Below are 15,161 nucleotides of genomic sequence, written 5' to 3' on the forward strand. Positions count from 1 at the left end.
GAAAACTGCTATCGTATCCCCTCTCAGTCTTCTCTTTTCTAAACTAAACAAGCCCAATTCTTTCAGTCTTCCCTTATGGCTCATGTTTTCTAGACCTTTCATCATTTTTGTTGCTCTTCTCTGGACCTTTTCCAATTTCTCCACATCTTTCTTGAAATATGGTGCCCAGAACTGGACACAATACTCTAAATGAGACCTAATCAGTGAAGAGTAGAGAGGAAGAATGACTTCTCATGTCTTGCTCACAACACTCCTGTTAATGCATTTCAGAATCATGTTTGCTTTTTTTTGCAACAGCGTCACACTGTTGTCTCTTATTTAGCTTGTGGTTCACAATGACCCCTAAATCCTTTTCAGCAGTACTCCTTCCTAAACAGTCGCTTGCCATTATGTATGTATGAAACGGATTGTTCCTTCCTAAGTGGTGTACTTTGCATTTGTCCTTATTAAACTTCATCCTATTGACCTCAGACCATTTCTCCAGTTTGACCAAATCATTCTGAATTATGACCCTGTCCTCCAAAGTACTTGCAACCTCTCCCAGCTTGGCATCATCTGCAAACTTAATCATATTCTCTATGCCATCATCTAAATCGTTGATGAAGCTACTGAACAAAACTGGTCCCAAACCAGTGTTCGGTTGTAAGCTTTTGAAAGAACAACCATAATGTTTTGTTCAGAATTACAACATTATGAACAGCTTCCATTCCCCAGGTGTCTGTAACTGTGAGGTTCTACCGTATTTACCTCTCTGCAAAGCATTCTGGGATACTATCTGAGACATGGATGCCAGGCACAATCAAGTTGCATTAGAAACATTTAAGGTATCTTGAATGCTTGCAGATCAGATAATTATATTATTATTGCTTCTTCTATATCAAACATCTACTGGGGATGTAAAATCCCATTTTAATTAATTAACCGGTTAACTGTTAAGTTTAATCAGTTAACTGATTAAATGGGGGGGGGGCGTTACAGTCTGCCGGGCTGGAGCAGCCCCCGTGTCTTAGGCAGGACAAGCTGGGTGTTGGCAGTCTCGGGGAGGGGTGGAAGCAGCAGCGGGAAGGGGGACTTCTGGCTCCCAGCCTGCTTGAGTTGGGCAGAAGCGGCGGAGGAGGGGAAGGGCTGCTGCTTTCCAGCCTGTGTGGGTTCATGGGCTGGGAGCTGGCAGCCCTCTCCTCCCCACGCAGCCACTTCCCTGCCCCCTCCCTGAGACTGCCGACTCTGAGCGTGGGCTGGGAGCCAGCAGCTCCATGGGGCTGGAGCAGCCCTCTGTCCGTGGCGAGCCAAGGTTGGAGGGCTGCTCCCAGGAACTGGTTAACTCTTACCCGGTAACCCTCATCCATTAAGGTGGCCTAGGCTTGTATTTCCAATGCTCTTGGAGCTACCCTCTCTGAGTGCTTTGTCATTCTACAGTGGCTGCAGCTTAGCCCCCAGCCATGGTAAATCCCTTCCTACCCTCTGCTGTATGACCCTCCCCTCTCCCCTGCTTCAAGGGGCCGATTCCCCCTCCCTGAGCTCCCTCGCGGCAACGGGCCGAGTTGTAATCACTGTAAATTCAGGTTCTGGACAGATTAGCCGGGAGATAGGATGCAGGTTTGTTGTTTTGCGGGGCGGTATTGTTTATGGGATTACTGGGCTGAATAGCAGAGGGGGTCAGCTGATATTTATTATTTTAAGCTGTCTCAGCTGTTCTGGTTCAGCAAATAAACCCACATTCACAGTAAATGAGGGGCGCTGCTTGGTGGGTGTGCCATGAAGTGTGCAAAGGGGACGATGGCTTCAGAGGCTGGGGAAGCCGAAAGCCGGCTGGGAGCGCTGTTTCCCCTTGGCAGGCAATCCTGCCGCGTCCTGAAGCACACAGCCTGGCCGAGGGCTCCCACCTTTCTCCTTGTAGCGCCATTGTAGACCTACGGCATCGTGTACCTTGAGATGCTCTCTCCAGCGTGGCACGTTTTAAACCTCTCGACTGACTGCTTAAAGCAGGACGTGTCTTACACGTAGGTCGTACATTGTTACTGACGGGGAAACAACGCTACTGAGCCTGACAATGAATCTACTTTACACTTCTCCCACTTGGGCAGAGGATTTGTGGCAAGTTATTGAGCACACGGACCTCTGCGGTAGTGGTAAAGAAAGAAAACGACCCTCCCGGAGAGAGAGAGAGTGAGTGTGTGTGTGCGCATGCGCGCACGTACACATCCAGGGTACATTGATGCAGCGCTGGGTGGTTGTTTTTTAATTTAAAACTGCAACAAGGGTCAGTTTAGAAAACCAGTGAGACAGCTACCAGGGTACATTTCTGTTTTCAGACGGAGATCCTCTGGAAGAAGAGCTCTGTGTCACCTCAGATGCTTCTCTGTCCCAGCTGATGCTGGTCCAGTACATTAAAAGAGAAGCCCTCACCCATCTCTCTCTGACATCACGCTTGGGAAGATCAGGGTCTTGCCCTCTTACTCCCACTCTGCTGGCCTGAGGCAGAAAAGAGCAGGAAATGCCCCACAGCCCTGCCACTGGGCAATGCAGAAAGTCACTAGTAGGCTGCTCTAGTATTTTTAAGGTCTAACGAATGTAAAGGAGCAGTGTTAGCCAGCAAAGTGACTCTGGGGCTCCCTGTCCTCCCTCTGCTGCCCCCAGATCCTATCTGCTCAGTGGACGAGTCCAAAAATGAGTTTTCAGTCGTAGGGCCTGAACATCCAGCTGGCTACTCCCTGCTCTGAGCATCATCCATCATGCTGACTGACCACTCTGCACTTGGACTTGAGTGGGGAGTTAAGAGGGTGCACATGGCGAGGAGAATCCAGCTCACACGCTCCTCGCTCGACAGGGCTTTTAGGACAGCAGCACAAGCAGGGCCAACGATGCAGGCCCTTCACAGATCCCAGCTGGCTTTGTGGGCAGTAACTTAGGGAGTCCAGCAGCCTGGCGTGATAGAGAAGTATTATGCTCCCCACTGCATAGATGGGCAAATGTGTCTAGTTAAGTGGTAGAAATGTAGCCGTGTTAGTCTGGTGCAGCTGAAACAAAAACCAGGAGATACACAGTCCTGTTTTTTGTGTCTAGTTAAGGTATGGCCTCCATTACAGTTGCATCCGAGTGCCTTATAGTCTTTACGGTATTTCTCCTCTCCGGGCCCCTGTGAGGCAGAGCAGGGCTCGGATCCCCATCGTACACTGAGATACAAAGAGACAGGAAGTCTGTGGCCCGGCAGGTTATTGACTCTGAACATCACACTAACGACAGAGCAAGCGTCCTCTGAAATCGATGTACAGGACGACTGAGGGAATTGTAATGGTCCGTTGTAGCAGAACTTCCTCAGACACACCAATGGAGTGAGAATTCAACCCTTTTTACTAAGTCCCTTCTCTGACCAAATCCGAGCTGCTCCAAGAGTCCCTGCACAGGGCCACACTTGCAATTTACGTGGAGCAGTTGAGGGGAGGGGAGGAGGAGGAGGAAGCGAGAAACGATGTGTTTTTCCGAAAAATGGCTTGTTAGGGTTGGAGAGTCCCTCGTTCCCTTTCTTGACTAACGTTGTTGCCTTTCTCTGTCTTCACCTTTGGTCCGAAGGACGGCATGAACTGGGTCTGTAAAAACGTCACTGCTAAGAAGAAATAACCCTCCGAGCGGCAGGGAAATGGAGGAGCCGGGCAAGCTGAATTGTCTCCTGGAAGCACTAATGTGCTGCTTTCCGACCAAATGTTTTTTTCCATCCGTGCACAGCGACAGCTGTTAAAGGGAACAACAGTTAAAGCCGGGGCTGGAACTGGGCCTTTACCTGCTCTTTAGTGCAGTTATGTTCCCCAATAAAGGAGTTGTACTTCCCCCCACCCCTTGGTATAAATAGTATTAACTGTCTCCACACGTCTCTGATTAGACCGTGCTTTTAAACAAGAGTAAGCTTGTGAGTGAGGTTAGAGGATTCCCGTGGATCTGGGGGATTGTGTTTTGCTTCTGCTTCTGTATAGTCGAGATGATCACAGCACGCCCTGACCCCCTCCCTCCCCCGGTCATTCTCAGCTGTCATTCAAAGCTAGTCCCCAGTGACAAATCCGGTGTTTCCGTAGCAAGTGTGGGTGGAATTCTCACGTCATCCCCTGCCCCCAAAGCCCTGGAAAGGACCTTTGTCTTACCCAGCAACAGCAGCTACCCTCCCTAGAAGTGGGAGAGGAGCATGTATGTATAAATCCTCCAGCCTGGTCAGTGCAAATCGGTGTGTGGGGGAGGGTGCTAACTGGTAGCAAGGGATGCTTGCTCTTCACCTATGGGGGCCCAGCTCAAATCCAGCCCACACCGACAGAGAGTCATTGGCACCTGAAAGCTCTTGTGTCCAGAGCAAAAAGCAGCTGGTGGCTCTCAGTCCAGCCAGTTTCTAACATACAGCGTGTTTCAAAACAATCCACTGTCCTGATTGGCAGCACTGCTTACAGTCTGAGCACAAAGGCCAAAGAATGACCACCGCAAAGCCCTGCCCTCTCGTTGCTAGGAGACAGCTTGGCGGACAGTGTGGGAAAAGGTTGCCCTGCCCGTACCCTGGTGATCCTGCTTTCTGGAGAGCCGGAGTCCATCTGTCTCCAAACCCGGAAGGAGAATGGCGAGGAGATTGAAGGGATCAAGCCCCGGTTTAAAAACCAAAGACTGGGAATGAAACGGGCCCAAGTGAATTCCGAAGCGAAAGCTAAATACGCAAAGGGACGTAGTTCCAGCTTTGTGTAGGGTGAGCAAGGCGCCAGGAGGCAGATCTGTTTGCTCAGGAATTCTCCAGCAGCTGTACCTTATCCGGAACTGCAGGACTCTTTGCAGCCCACGCTCCCAGGGGCCGCGGAGAGGAATGCATCGCACGGGTCTGAAAGGACGCCTTCTCTTTGTTAGCGCATCCACCTGCTGTAAACAATCGCAGCTCTCTTACAAAGAGTGACTTGATGCTGTTCAAGTGGTTAAATGCAAAGCTCTCGAATACAGGCTCCCAGCCTTGAAATCAGTCACCTTTGCTGCATTGTAAGTGTAGAGTTTCTGAAATGCTTCCGTACCCCTAAATGTCAAGAGTTTTAATAACACCCCCACACTGCTATGTACTGTGACCGTAGCTCCCTGCTGCTTTAAGAAAGCCTTGAGCGAGGCTTTTCCTTTCTCTTTGATCACGTCTTGAACAAGCACAAAACTTGTTTCTTTTCATCTAAGGAGCAGTCGATCATGCATTTGAAAAGATTTTCCTTCTTTTTGGGAGCCCAGCACGTAAGCACTTGGAAATTGTACTACTTAATTTTTTCCTACAGTCCCAAGTTTGAGGAGGACATTGACTTGATTGGTCCTTGGCTTATGGATCATTAGACGCGCCTGCATGTTGAGAGGTATACTTGCACCTTTGGTGCGGGCATCTACTCACAATGCCCCCTGCTCAAATCCAGCCGACAAAAGTCAGCCGTTGAGGCAATAATGGAGAGAATGCGGGAGTGTAAGGGACGACAAGAGTTTTATGTCCCTGCCCCTATAGAGACCATCCCATACTCGTGACCATCAGCTTTCCTTTGTGGTAAACAAGCCCCCATGCACCCACCGGATGGGAATTAAAAAGTACTTGAGACACAATTCACCTGCCATCTCTTCTTTTAACATATTTACAGTCCTGATCAGCTAAGCAAAGCTCTCCTACTCCCTGCACACCACCTGTCCAAACACAAAGCATAAGACTGGTTACAACCATCCGGAACACCTGCTGTCGCTGGAAAAAAACCCTCTATTGCGCTCGCCAGGGTCACATTCAATTTATGCCAATTATGATGTTTAGAGTTTGTCCTTCTGACTCTTGTCTGCTTTTTCCCCTTTTAAGTATGTTTCTATGGAAACAATCTGTCTCATTGACATGGGTGGAGCTTAGTCAGAGATTTTGTAGCTTCCTAGATTTCAAGGCCAGAAGAGACCGTGATGATCTTTTGTATACAGGTCATGAATTCCCACCTCGTCATTTCTACATCAGGCTCAATGACTTGTGGTTGAAGTAGACTGTCTCTCTTAGAATGACATCAAACCTTGATTTCAGGACTCCAGGTGACAGAGAAACCACCACCTACCTTAGAAGGCTGTACCAATGATTAATTATCTTCCCTGTTGAAAGCGTGTATCTTATTTCTTGTTTGAATTTGTCCAGCTTCAAGCACCAGCCATTGGATCATGCTAAAGCTTTTGTCTGATAGTTTAGAGTCTTCTGCTATCTCTGTCTGGTTTCCTAGAAGGGGAAAGTGCTTCAGCCTCCAGCTAGAACATCAATAGTTCTGGGATAACACTGGATTGAAACATCTTAAGTTCTCCTTTTACCCGTTTTCTAACTCTGTTCTTTGCACATTAGGGATATTTGTATTCTTTCTAATTGCAAGTGATCACTTTGCTTCCACCATTAAATATATTTGTACGACAATAATACCTGCTAGCCTCATTCAGGATCACACCACATTGTGCTTGGCTCCGTACAAATGCAAAAATGCATTTTCTTCCCCCAGCATACAGGATATGCTGTCCTATTCTGTCTTATTTCAGGTACAATCTGACCTATACGTGCTCTATAGTTTGTTCCTTTTTTGAATTTGCTCAGAAGGAGTATTTGCAATATTTGGTCATGTTGTAAAATTCAGTGTATAATTTAGATGTCTTTGTCAATAAATAAAAATTTAGTAGAAACAACAAGAGTGTTTTGAGGTTATATTTTGTTTTCAACCAAGGGTCTGGAGTTGTGTTGGGTCTTTATTTTTCAGGCAATCCAAAAGGCTTCACTTGTAAAGAACACTGTTATTTATAGAATACCTTCAACATTTCATCTCTGCCTCTTCTCATCAAAGAATTAGACATTAAGTATTAGTAGACTGCCTCACAATTTTTGAAACCAGTAGTCTTCTTCCTCTGAAAACCCTACATTTTTTTAAGAAAATTGGCATTGAACTTTCATGGGGTTGGCTTTTTTTCCTCAAAGATGCCCTTTAAAAAAGTATTACTGAAAATATCAAAAAGGTTAGCAATTTCACCAATAGTTTGAATAATCAAAACGATTAAAAATGTTTTTGAAAAACGGAAAATAGTTTGGTTTCAAACACTTTAAAATAAAACCAAATTTGACTCTTTTTGGTGAAACAACTGGAATTTATCTCTTCCTGCGACACTACTCCAGGCAAAGGAGAGACCTTAGCAATCAAAGTTTTCTCAAAAGTTGAGTATATATTTCCCTCTGCACTCTGAATAGCTAGCAGACTGGCATACCACTGGAAAAAGCAACCATAGCTGGTCACACTATTTTTTTAGCCTTTTTTTTTTTTTTAAACTATTCCTTGATATTTTTAAAAGAAACTAGGAAATGCTTTCACATCCGATTTGCCTAATGGATTGGATGTGAAAATATTTCTATGACAAGTGAACACTCCAGGAGTTGTTTGACCTGTCACAATGTTATATATTGGTCTCCCCCCAGCCTTATTCTCTGCCTTTCCAGTCTCCTGTTGCTATTTGCAGTAGGCCTTGATGTAATTTACGACAGGTCTGCGTGTGACCTTGCATGTGTCTCATACAGCGAATCACAGCTACCTTACATCCAGAAACCTTGCTGTGACATTTACAAGACGAATTTAGTGCTCTAGAAGCAGCTGAATGTATTGGAGGGGAAAAATAAAAAAAGCAAACCAACAACCCAGAGGCTGAAGGAGGAATAAAAACATGTTTTCCATTGCTGTTTAGCCAACATGTCTCTCTTGTTTATACCGTGCCGCTCTCCTTGACTAAAACCTTTAGCAGAACGTGGGAGTCTTTTGGGATCCAAGTGCTGGAGATCTCTCTCCCAGCCTCACTAAACAGACACCTCGCTAATTCATTTCATCCAAAACTCGCGGCAAGCTCACCAGCCAAAAGGTTTGTTTGTAATGAGCATCGATGCTGCTTTCAAATCGGTCCCAACAGCTTTTCCCAGTGAACTGCCACGCTGCTACGCCAACCAAGTAATTGCAATTAAGGGGGTGGGGGGTGTTTTTTGGTAAGTGGAAATGGGATCAAGCTGGAAGCTTTTGATTGGCTCACAGCTAAATCACAGTTGAAGGCTGAGTTGGCTGCATTTAGGGTTGTTATGAGGGTTTTTTTTTATTGCAATCTGTTCACTGATTTCCCTTTCCAGCTCTGGTAGGAAATGAAACTCTGGTAAAATCTGCAGCCAGGATGCACTAAAGCTGGAGTGTGGCTTTAAAGGGTTTCTGTTCTCAGAATAGCATAAACGTGTGTGTACACAAACACCCACGCATATGCGGCTGTCACATTTAACTTGGTGGTAGAGATCTCTGTCCCTGACCATCATAATAAAATGAAAGTTGACCTACAGAGGAGTCACTGGCCCTAGGTTTTCTCTTTGTAAAGCACCCTGACCTGTTCCATGACAGTCAGACATGACAGCCCTGCACAGAGTATAAATGAGGGTAACGAGATATGGTGCTGTATAAATACCCCTAAAAGAAAGGAAAGCTGTCAAGAAGCTTAGGGCCAAAATCTGATCTACATCACAAGCTGTCAGGGAACGTTCTGCAAATAACTGTCTCAGCGGAGAGATTTTTTTAAAAGTTTTTACCCTCAAGGCCTGACCTTACGATGTTTTGCTGTGCAACTGCCAGCCGGCAGAGGGAACATCATCTGAACCCTGTCCTTCAGTGGCGCTCTTGTCAACTAAATGCTATTTTGGCTTGTGCTCCGGAGGGGTGTTCAGAACCATGGGGGGGGGGGGGGGGACCGGGGCCTTTGGAATCCAACAGCTGGCCTGCTCACTCACATGGCAGTCTAGGTTGCCTCAGTTTGTCTTTCCCTGGGCTGGCTCTTCCGTGACAAGAGGCCTGCCCAAGATGGAGGTCCCAACTATCTGCAGCGAAGAGAGCACATGATGGCTTCACTCGGCTGGGGCAATCAAGCTGGTGGCGAAAGAGGGAGGACGTATGGTGGCAAATGCGGGCAGCCAGTCCTCGTGTTCACAACTACGTGCAAACCCATTTCTTTGACTCATCGATCCTCTGGCTTTCTAGCATTGCCCATCCCCACAGCAGCTGGGCGTCTTCCATGTAAAATCAATAGCCAAGTCCCTAGTGGATTTTGCGGGGTCTCTGGCACTTCTTTTTTGGGGGGGTCAACACTTTTGGGGGTACAGTCTTTTGGAGGGACGAGGGTGAAGGGAGACATGAACATTCCCGCAAGCATGCATCAGCAATCCTAGAACACTAGAACTGGAAGGGACCTTGAGAGCTCAAGTCCAGTCTCCTGGCCTCACGGCAATCTTGGATTTAAGCTTGGTCCATCCCACAAAGCTGGAAGACAGAGACTCGTACGTTTGCTTCTGGCAGAAGGCTCTCCAGTCCCAGGGTGAAGGGCCCCCTTAGGAAAACCTTTGGAGAGAGTATCCCAAACAAGAGCCTAGTGCACATAATTTTGTAAAACACACATGCTCCCTTGACTATTTGCTCTGCCCCATTCACCCTCTTGCTTTACAGACGCTTGAGGATCCATTCACGCGCCCATCGTGAAAGGGCGTCTGGGGCGATATGGGGGCAGACCAGACTATCCGGGGCAGAGTTCTACGTGTCGCTCCTTGGCAGGGCGTGGTGCACGCCAACGTTACGGGGGAAACACGGGGGCCTTGGCGCCACTGAAATCCTGTGGCTGCAGGAACAGGGCGTTTAGGAAGAGAGGACGTTTGCTGCAAGAGCAGGACAGCGGTGGCTGAGTGAGCAGAGCCCTGTCCCCCTCTAGGGACCAGCTGAGAGCCTGCTACTTCATTGAGTGACTTGTTTCGCTCGAGTGGCTGGGCCAACGCCCACTGCGGGGACGCGCCCACTGACATGAGTGAGAGTCACGCACCCGGGCAGGGCAGAAGCCCAGGTCTCTGCTGATAAGCCATCGTGAGCCATCCTGGAGACCAGCGGGGAGAGAAGAAGAGACGTCTCCCCATCCGAGCCCCCGACTCTGCCCCCTGGGGCACAGCCGGCACGTCCATCACACAAAGAGGGAGCAGCTCCCCTCTCCCCATATGTCTCCTCAGAGATAGACAGGTGCTGCCCCAAGAGGGTTTCGGCTCCCTCTCTACAATGGGGCTCTACAAAGCAGGGCTTCTGGTGGCTAACGCGCTGGCCCCAGACAGCTGTCCCATGCTCAGACCGTGTGTTACGTCCTAAATCGCCTCCCCCCGCACCTGTGAGGGCAGACACAGCTCCGTGACGTCCTCGAGGGCTTGAGGCGGGGGATTAGGCCAATCGGAGGGCTGAGGGGGGGGATTAGAGCCCCCGTGGATTTTCTGCTGTTCATTTCAGTCATTTTAAAGTGAATTTCCCGCTGATGGGTGAGCGCCAGGCTGGTAGCCCTGAGCCTGGCGCAGACCATGCCCGCTGCACAACTGCACCAGGCCGAACCACAGTCTGTGCCCGCTGCCTGGGACTGCCCGCCTGGCCAATAACCCTCACCCGCGGCTCCTGAGCTTACAGCCTGTGCCTACCCCATGCATGAAAACTGCCCTCCTGGCTGACCCTTTGGGCTCAGCCCCCCATTCTGGGCAAGATCCAGCCATGGCACCTGCAGCAGGGAGTCCCTGCTTGGCCGAGTCTCTTCCTCCAGCACTGTCCCCAGCATCTGGAGTGGAGCCCTCCACCGGCTGCTGCCGGGGCTAAGAACGGCCAGCTCAACGCACTGGTGCTTGACTGCTGCTGACGGGTGCTTTGCCCTCCCCAGCCTACCCACTCCCCCTGCAGCCACCCGGCCGGCCGTTTGCTGGACAGGCCTGGTGTTCAGGGTGGGTCCCCTGTCCGGTCCGGTCACAAAACTGGAGGAGAGTTTGCATCGTGCAGGGGAGGGTGCCGAGCCGCGCCGGCCGGCCCAAGCTCGCGCCATGTGGGCCACAGCAACACGGGGCATGGTCCCAGTCTCGCCATGCCTGGCAGTCCCAGGCCGGCCGGCATTCTGGGGATGCAGCCGTCCTCCCCTGCTGACCACAGGCCTGTGCCCCCTCACGCCGCTGGTCCTGACCGCCTGTATAGCCCAGCCCAGCGCGTGGACGCAGACGCAGTGCTGTAGCTCCCAGGAGCTTAGACTATCGTGTGCCACAGGCAGCGAATAGCAGAACTCCCGGTGCCCATGGTAGCAGGGAAATGATTAAATGAGCCACGCTGCGATCGTCCCGCAAGAGACGTAGCAAGGCTCTGCCGGTCGGGCCCGGGGGAACATTCCTTCCCAACCCCGCTACAGAGCGTTGTGAGCATGGGAGCAAGAACCAGGCAGCCAAGCACCTAAGCGCGACTGCTCAGTGCCGCCTCACGTCCCTCCCCACCCATCTTCCATCTCCAAGCCTGGTGCTTCCGAGGAAGGAGACCAACAATCCACCCAGGATACAGTGGAGCCGGGAGGAGATCCCTTCCTGACCCCTGCAGGCGATCGGCTGCAGCCCTGAAGCATGGATAAGGTTTAATAAACAGGATGAGGTTTAATAAAGAGAAATGCAAAGTGCTCCACTTAGGAAGGAACAATCAGTTCCATACATACAAGATGGGAAGCGACTGTCTAGGAAGGAGCATGGCGGAAAGGGATCTAGGGGTCATAGTGGACCACAAGTTGAATATGAGTCAACAGTGTGATGCTGTTGCAAAAAAAGCAAATATGATTCTAGGTTGTATCAACAGGTGTGTTGTAAGCAAAACTCGTGAAGTCATTCTGCCGCTCTACTCTGCGCTAGTTAGGCCTCAGCTGGAGTACTGTGTCCAGTTCTGGGCGCCACATTTCAAGAAAGATGTGGAGAAATTGGAAAGGGTACAGAGAAGAGCGACAAGAATGCTTAAAGGTCTAGAGAACATGACCTATGAAGCCAGGCTTCATGAACTGGGCTTGTTTAGTTTGGAAAAAAGAAGATTAAGGGGGGACATGATAGCGGTTTTCAAATATCTAAAAGGGTGTCACAAGGAGGAAGGAGAAAATTTGTTCCTCTTGGTTTCTGAGGACAGGACAAGGAGTAATGGGCTTAAAGTGCAGCAAGGGAGGTTTAGATTGGACATTAGGAAAAAATTCCTAACTGTCAGGGTGGTCAAATATTGGAATAAATTGCCAAGGGAGGTGGTGGAATCTCCCTCTCTGGAGATATTTAAGAACAGGTTAGATAGACATCTGTCAGGGATGGTGTAGACGGAGCTTGGTCCTGCCTTGAGGGCGGGGGGCTGGACTCGATGACCTCTCGAGGTCCCTTCCAGTCCTATTATTCTATGATTCTATGAGCATTAGGGATAAAAGACAAGGCCCCCGCGACACAAGCAACTCCATCCACGCTCGGTGGTGTGTCCTGCTGACCAATCACGTTTGCCCCCCAGCTCCTGTGCAGGAGACCTCACCCCTCCTGATTTCCCACCTGAATTTGCTCACAGCCAGCGTAGCTCCACCTGTTCTTGGGCCAGCATCGTTCTTCAGCTCTCCCCGTCCCCAGGCGCTGACCTGAACGTGCATTGGATTCCCTCCCTCCCCTCCCTTCCGTTCCCTTCCCGCTCCCTCCCAGGCCTGTAGCAGGGCAGACCCTTCGCTCAAACTAGGAGCTCCAGAGGTGTCTAGGGTCACTTTGGAGCCCCGCTCTGCCATGCCCCCCGCTTTTTGCAGGCTGGCCCCACGGTTCATCACCCTTCCTCCTTCAGCACCTCCGTGAGACAAGATTGGAGCCACCCCCTGGCCACAGGCCCTCCAGCCTCAGAATGCCCTGGAGCTAAGGGGGAAGTCTCCACAAGCTGCTAGCAGTAGAGGGGCTAGGACACACCGCTCCAGTCCCACTCTAGAGAGGGCCAGTTCATTCAAGGCCCAGGTGCTGCCTCCCTTCACTCCTCTTGAAACACTTTTTCTCGGCACTGAGCCCACCAACAGCACGTGCAGCCAGGCGCCGCCATTTTCCAGAGAGCTGAAGCTGCTCAGCGGCAGAGGCAGGCCCAGAGCCCAGGTTCGGCCACATCCCCGCCTGGCGCTTTGACTCCTAGGCCACACTCCCTTCCCCCCGTCCTCTTCCGCACTAGCTGTTCAGAGTTAGTCTCAGGTGCCAGGAGAGCGCCGGCCCAGCCACCCGCAGCTCCTCGTGCGCCGGCTCACGGATCTACCGCTTGGGAGCCCGGCCCCGAGCTGAAGCCGCCTCGGAGGCAGGCGGGGGAAAGCTGCTGACTCAGGAGCAATCAGCGAGGCCCAGCTGCCGGGGCTGGGGGCGGCTGCAGTTGCTCGCCCCGCTTTTGCCTCTGAATGGAACGCTCAGCTCCCTCCCCCGGCCCGCCCCTCCCGCTCGCTCCGAAACAGTCGGCCCTAATGAACACACGGCCCAACAGCTGGCCGCGGCTGTACACATGCACGGCGCGCTCTATATTTATCCCCCTCTCCAGCGCCACTGGAGAGCGCAGCTGCTGCTTTTCTTCCCGCCGCACGCGCGCCCCGCCCGGCTGGCGTGACCTCGTTTGCAGGCACGAGTTTTTGTGCCAGGAGGAGTTACCCCGTCGGGGCTTTCGACTCCGGCTCGGAGCGTCCTGATCGAAGGCAAAGAACGGCGGCTCCCGCAGCGAGCGGCACCGCTTTGCGGACGCTGCCCGACGGGGCACCCCGGGGAGTTCACCTTCCACCAGCTGCTGCGGCGGTGCCCTCGGTGAGAGATGCAGGCAGCCTGGCAGCTGCCGGCTTGTGGCCAGGGGCTAGCCGGCAGCAGGAGCGTAGCCTGGTCTGGGGCCCCAGCTGTCCATTGCATGTGGGCACCAGCTCGTTCAGCACAGCTGGTGGTGCCAGGGCCGGGCGCAGGGCTGGTCTGTTATTGGAGGGCAACCCCGGCTAAGGCCAGACCAGGCACAGGACTGGTCAGTTATTGGAGGGCAGCCCGGCTAAGGCCAGACCGGGCGCAGGACTGGTCAGTTACTGGAGGGCAGCCCGGCTAAGGCCAGACCGGGCACACGGCTGATCTGTTACTGGAGGGCAGCCCGGCTAAGGCCAGACCGGGCACACGGCTGATCTGTTACTGGAGGGCAGCCCGGCTAAGGCCAGACCGGGCGCAGGACTGGTCAGTTATTGGAGGGCAGCCCGGCTAAGGCCAGACCGGGCGCAGGACTGGTCAGTTACTGGAGGGCAGCCCGGCTAAGGCCAGACCGGGCACACGGCTGATCTGTTACTGGAGGGCAGCCCGGCTAAGGCCAGACCGGGCACACGGCTGATCTGTTATTGGAGGGCAGCCCGGCTAAGGCCAGACCGGGCGCAGGACTGATCTGTTACTGGAGGGCAGCCCGGCTAAGGCCAGACCGGGCGCAGGACTGGTCTGTTACTGGAGGGCAGCCCGGCTAAGGCCAGACCGGGCGCAGGACTGGTCTGTTACTGGAGGGCAGCCCGGCTAAGGCCAGACCGGGCGCAGGACTGGTCTGTTACTGGAGGGCAGCCCGGCTAAGGCCAGACCGGGCGCAGGACTGGTCAGTTACTGGAGGGCAACCCGGCTAAGGCCAGACCAGGCACAGGACTGATCTGTTACTGGAGGGCAGCCTGGGCTAAGGCCACCTCAGGCCAAGGCTGGTCCAGAAGCTTCATAAAGAAGGATTTAAACCCTTTGGTGCCTCCATTCCTCTCCCCTTGCCCTGCCACAAGGCCTTGCCAAAGTCTGGAACTGAACCCTGGGCAAAGGGCCCCTTTGCTCTGACCACTAGGCCATGCTGCTGCCCAAGGAAGGGAGGGGGCGGGGACCCAGGCAGTGTGGACAGGGCTCCCACTCAAAGTCCCACATTCTCCTACTCTATTCCCGGGAGGAGCAGGCTCAATGCAGGCCCAGCCCTTGTTTGCCTGGATATGGCTGCGCCAAGCAGCCCCCTGGAGTTGTCGCTTTGTCCGGGGCCAGCACACAGCCACTGGCCAGCTGTTTAGGCAGCAGGGAGCAAACCCTGGAATCCTTGGATCCCGCAGCAGAACGCCTGGGCCAGCATCCGGCAGAACAGCTTCCCTTGGCTTTGTTTGAAGTGTGTCCTTCATCCCTGTTTCTACGGCAACCAGGACGTTTACCTCCAGGCCCAGATGTAGCCAAGGAAGCAGCCAGGGGAAGGAGAGAGGCAAAAACAGGGGGAATGAAGAGGAGAAAGCAGGTCAGGGCAAAGAAAATCAGTTTCCGGCTTCTCGGTGCTGCGCCTTCC

At 52.1% G+C, this 15,161-nt stretch overlaps 2 protein-coding genes across 2 annotated transcripts in view; one reads left to right on the plus strand and one right to left on the minus strand.

Moving 5' to 3' along the window:
* ARL3 (ARF like GTPase 3) overlaps window positions 1–3,830 on the plus strand; it is a 45,489-nt gene extending 41,659 nt beyond the window's left edge. The window contains exon 6 of the mRNA XM_075935572.2: window positions 3,571–3,830. Within this exon, the coding sequence (XP_075791687.1) occupies window positions 3,571–3,618 (48 nt within the window). The 3' untranslated portion in view covers window positions 3,619–3,830. The remainder of the gene's footprint in view (window positions 1–3,570) is intronic.
* SFXN2 (sideroflexin 2) overlaps window positions 1–15,161 on the minus strand; it is a 96,520-nt gene that overhangs the window by 64,741 nt on the left and 16,618 nt on the right. The gene's annotated exons all lie outside the window — the stretch shown is intronic.

Source organism: Pelodiscus sinensis, chromosome 8, assembly GCF_052426305.1.
Source record: "Pelodiscus sinensis isolate ZL-2025 chromosome 8, ASM5242630v1, whole genome shotgun sequence".
In the NCBI taxonomy this organism is placed as follows: Eukaryota; Metazoa; Chordata; order Testudines; family Trionychidae; genus Pelodiscus; species Pelodiscus sinensis.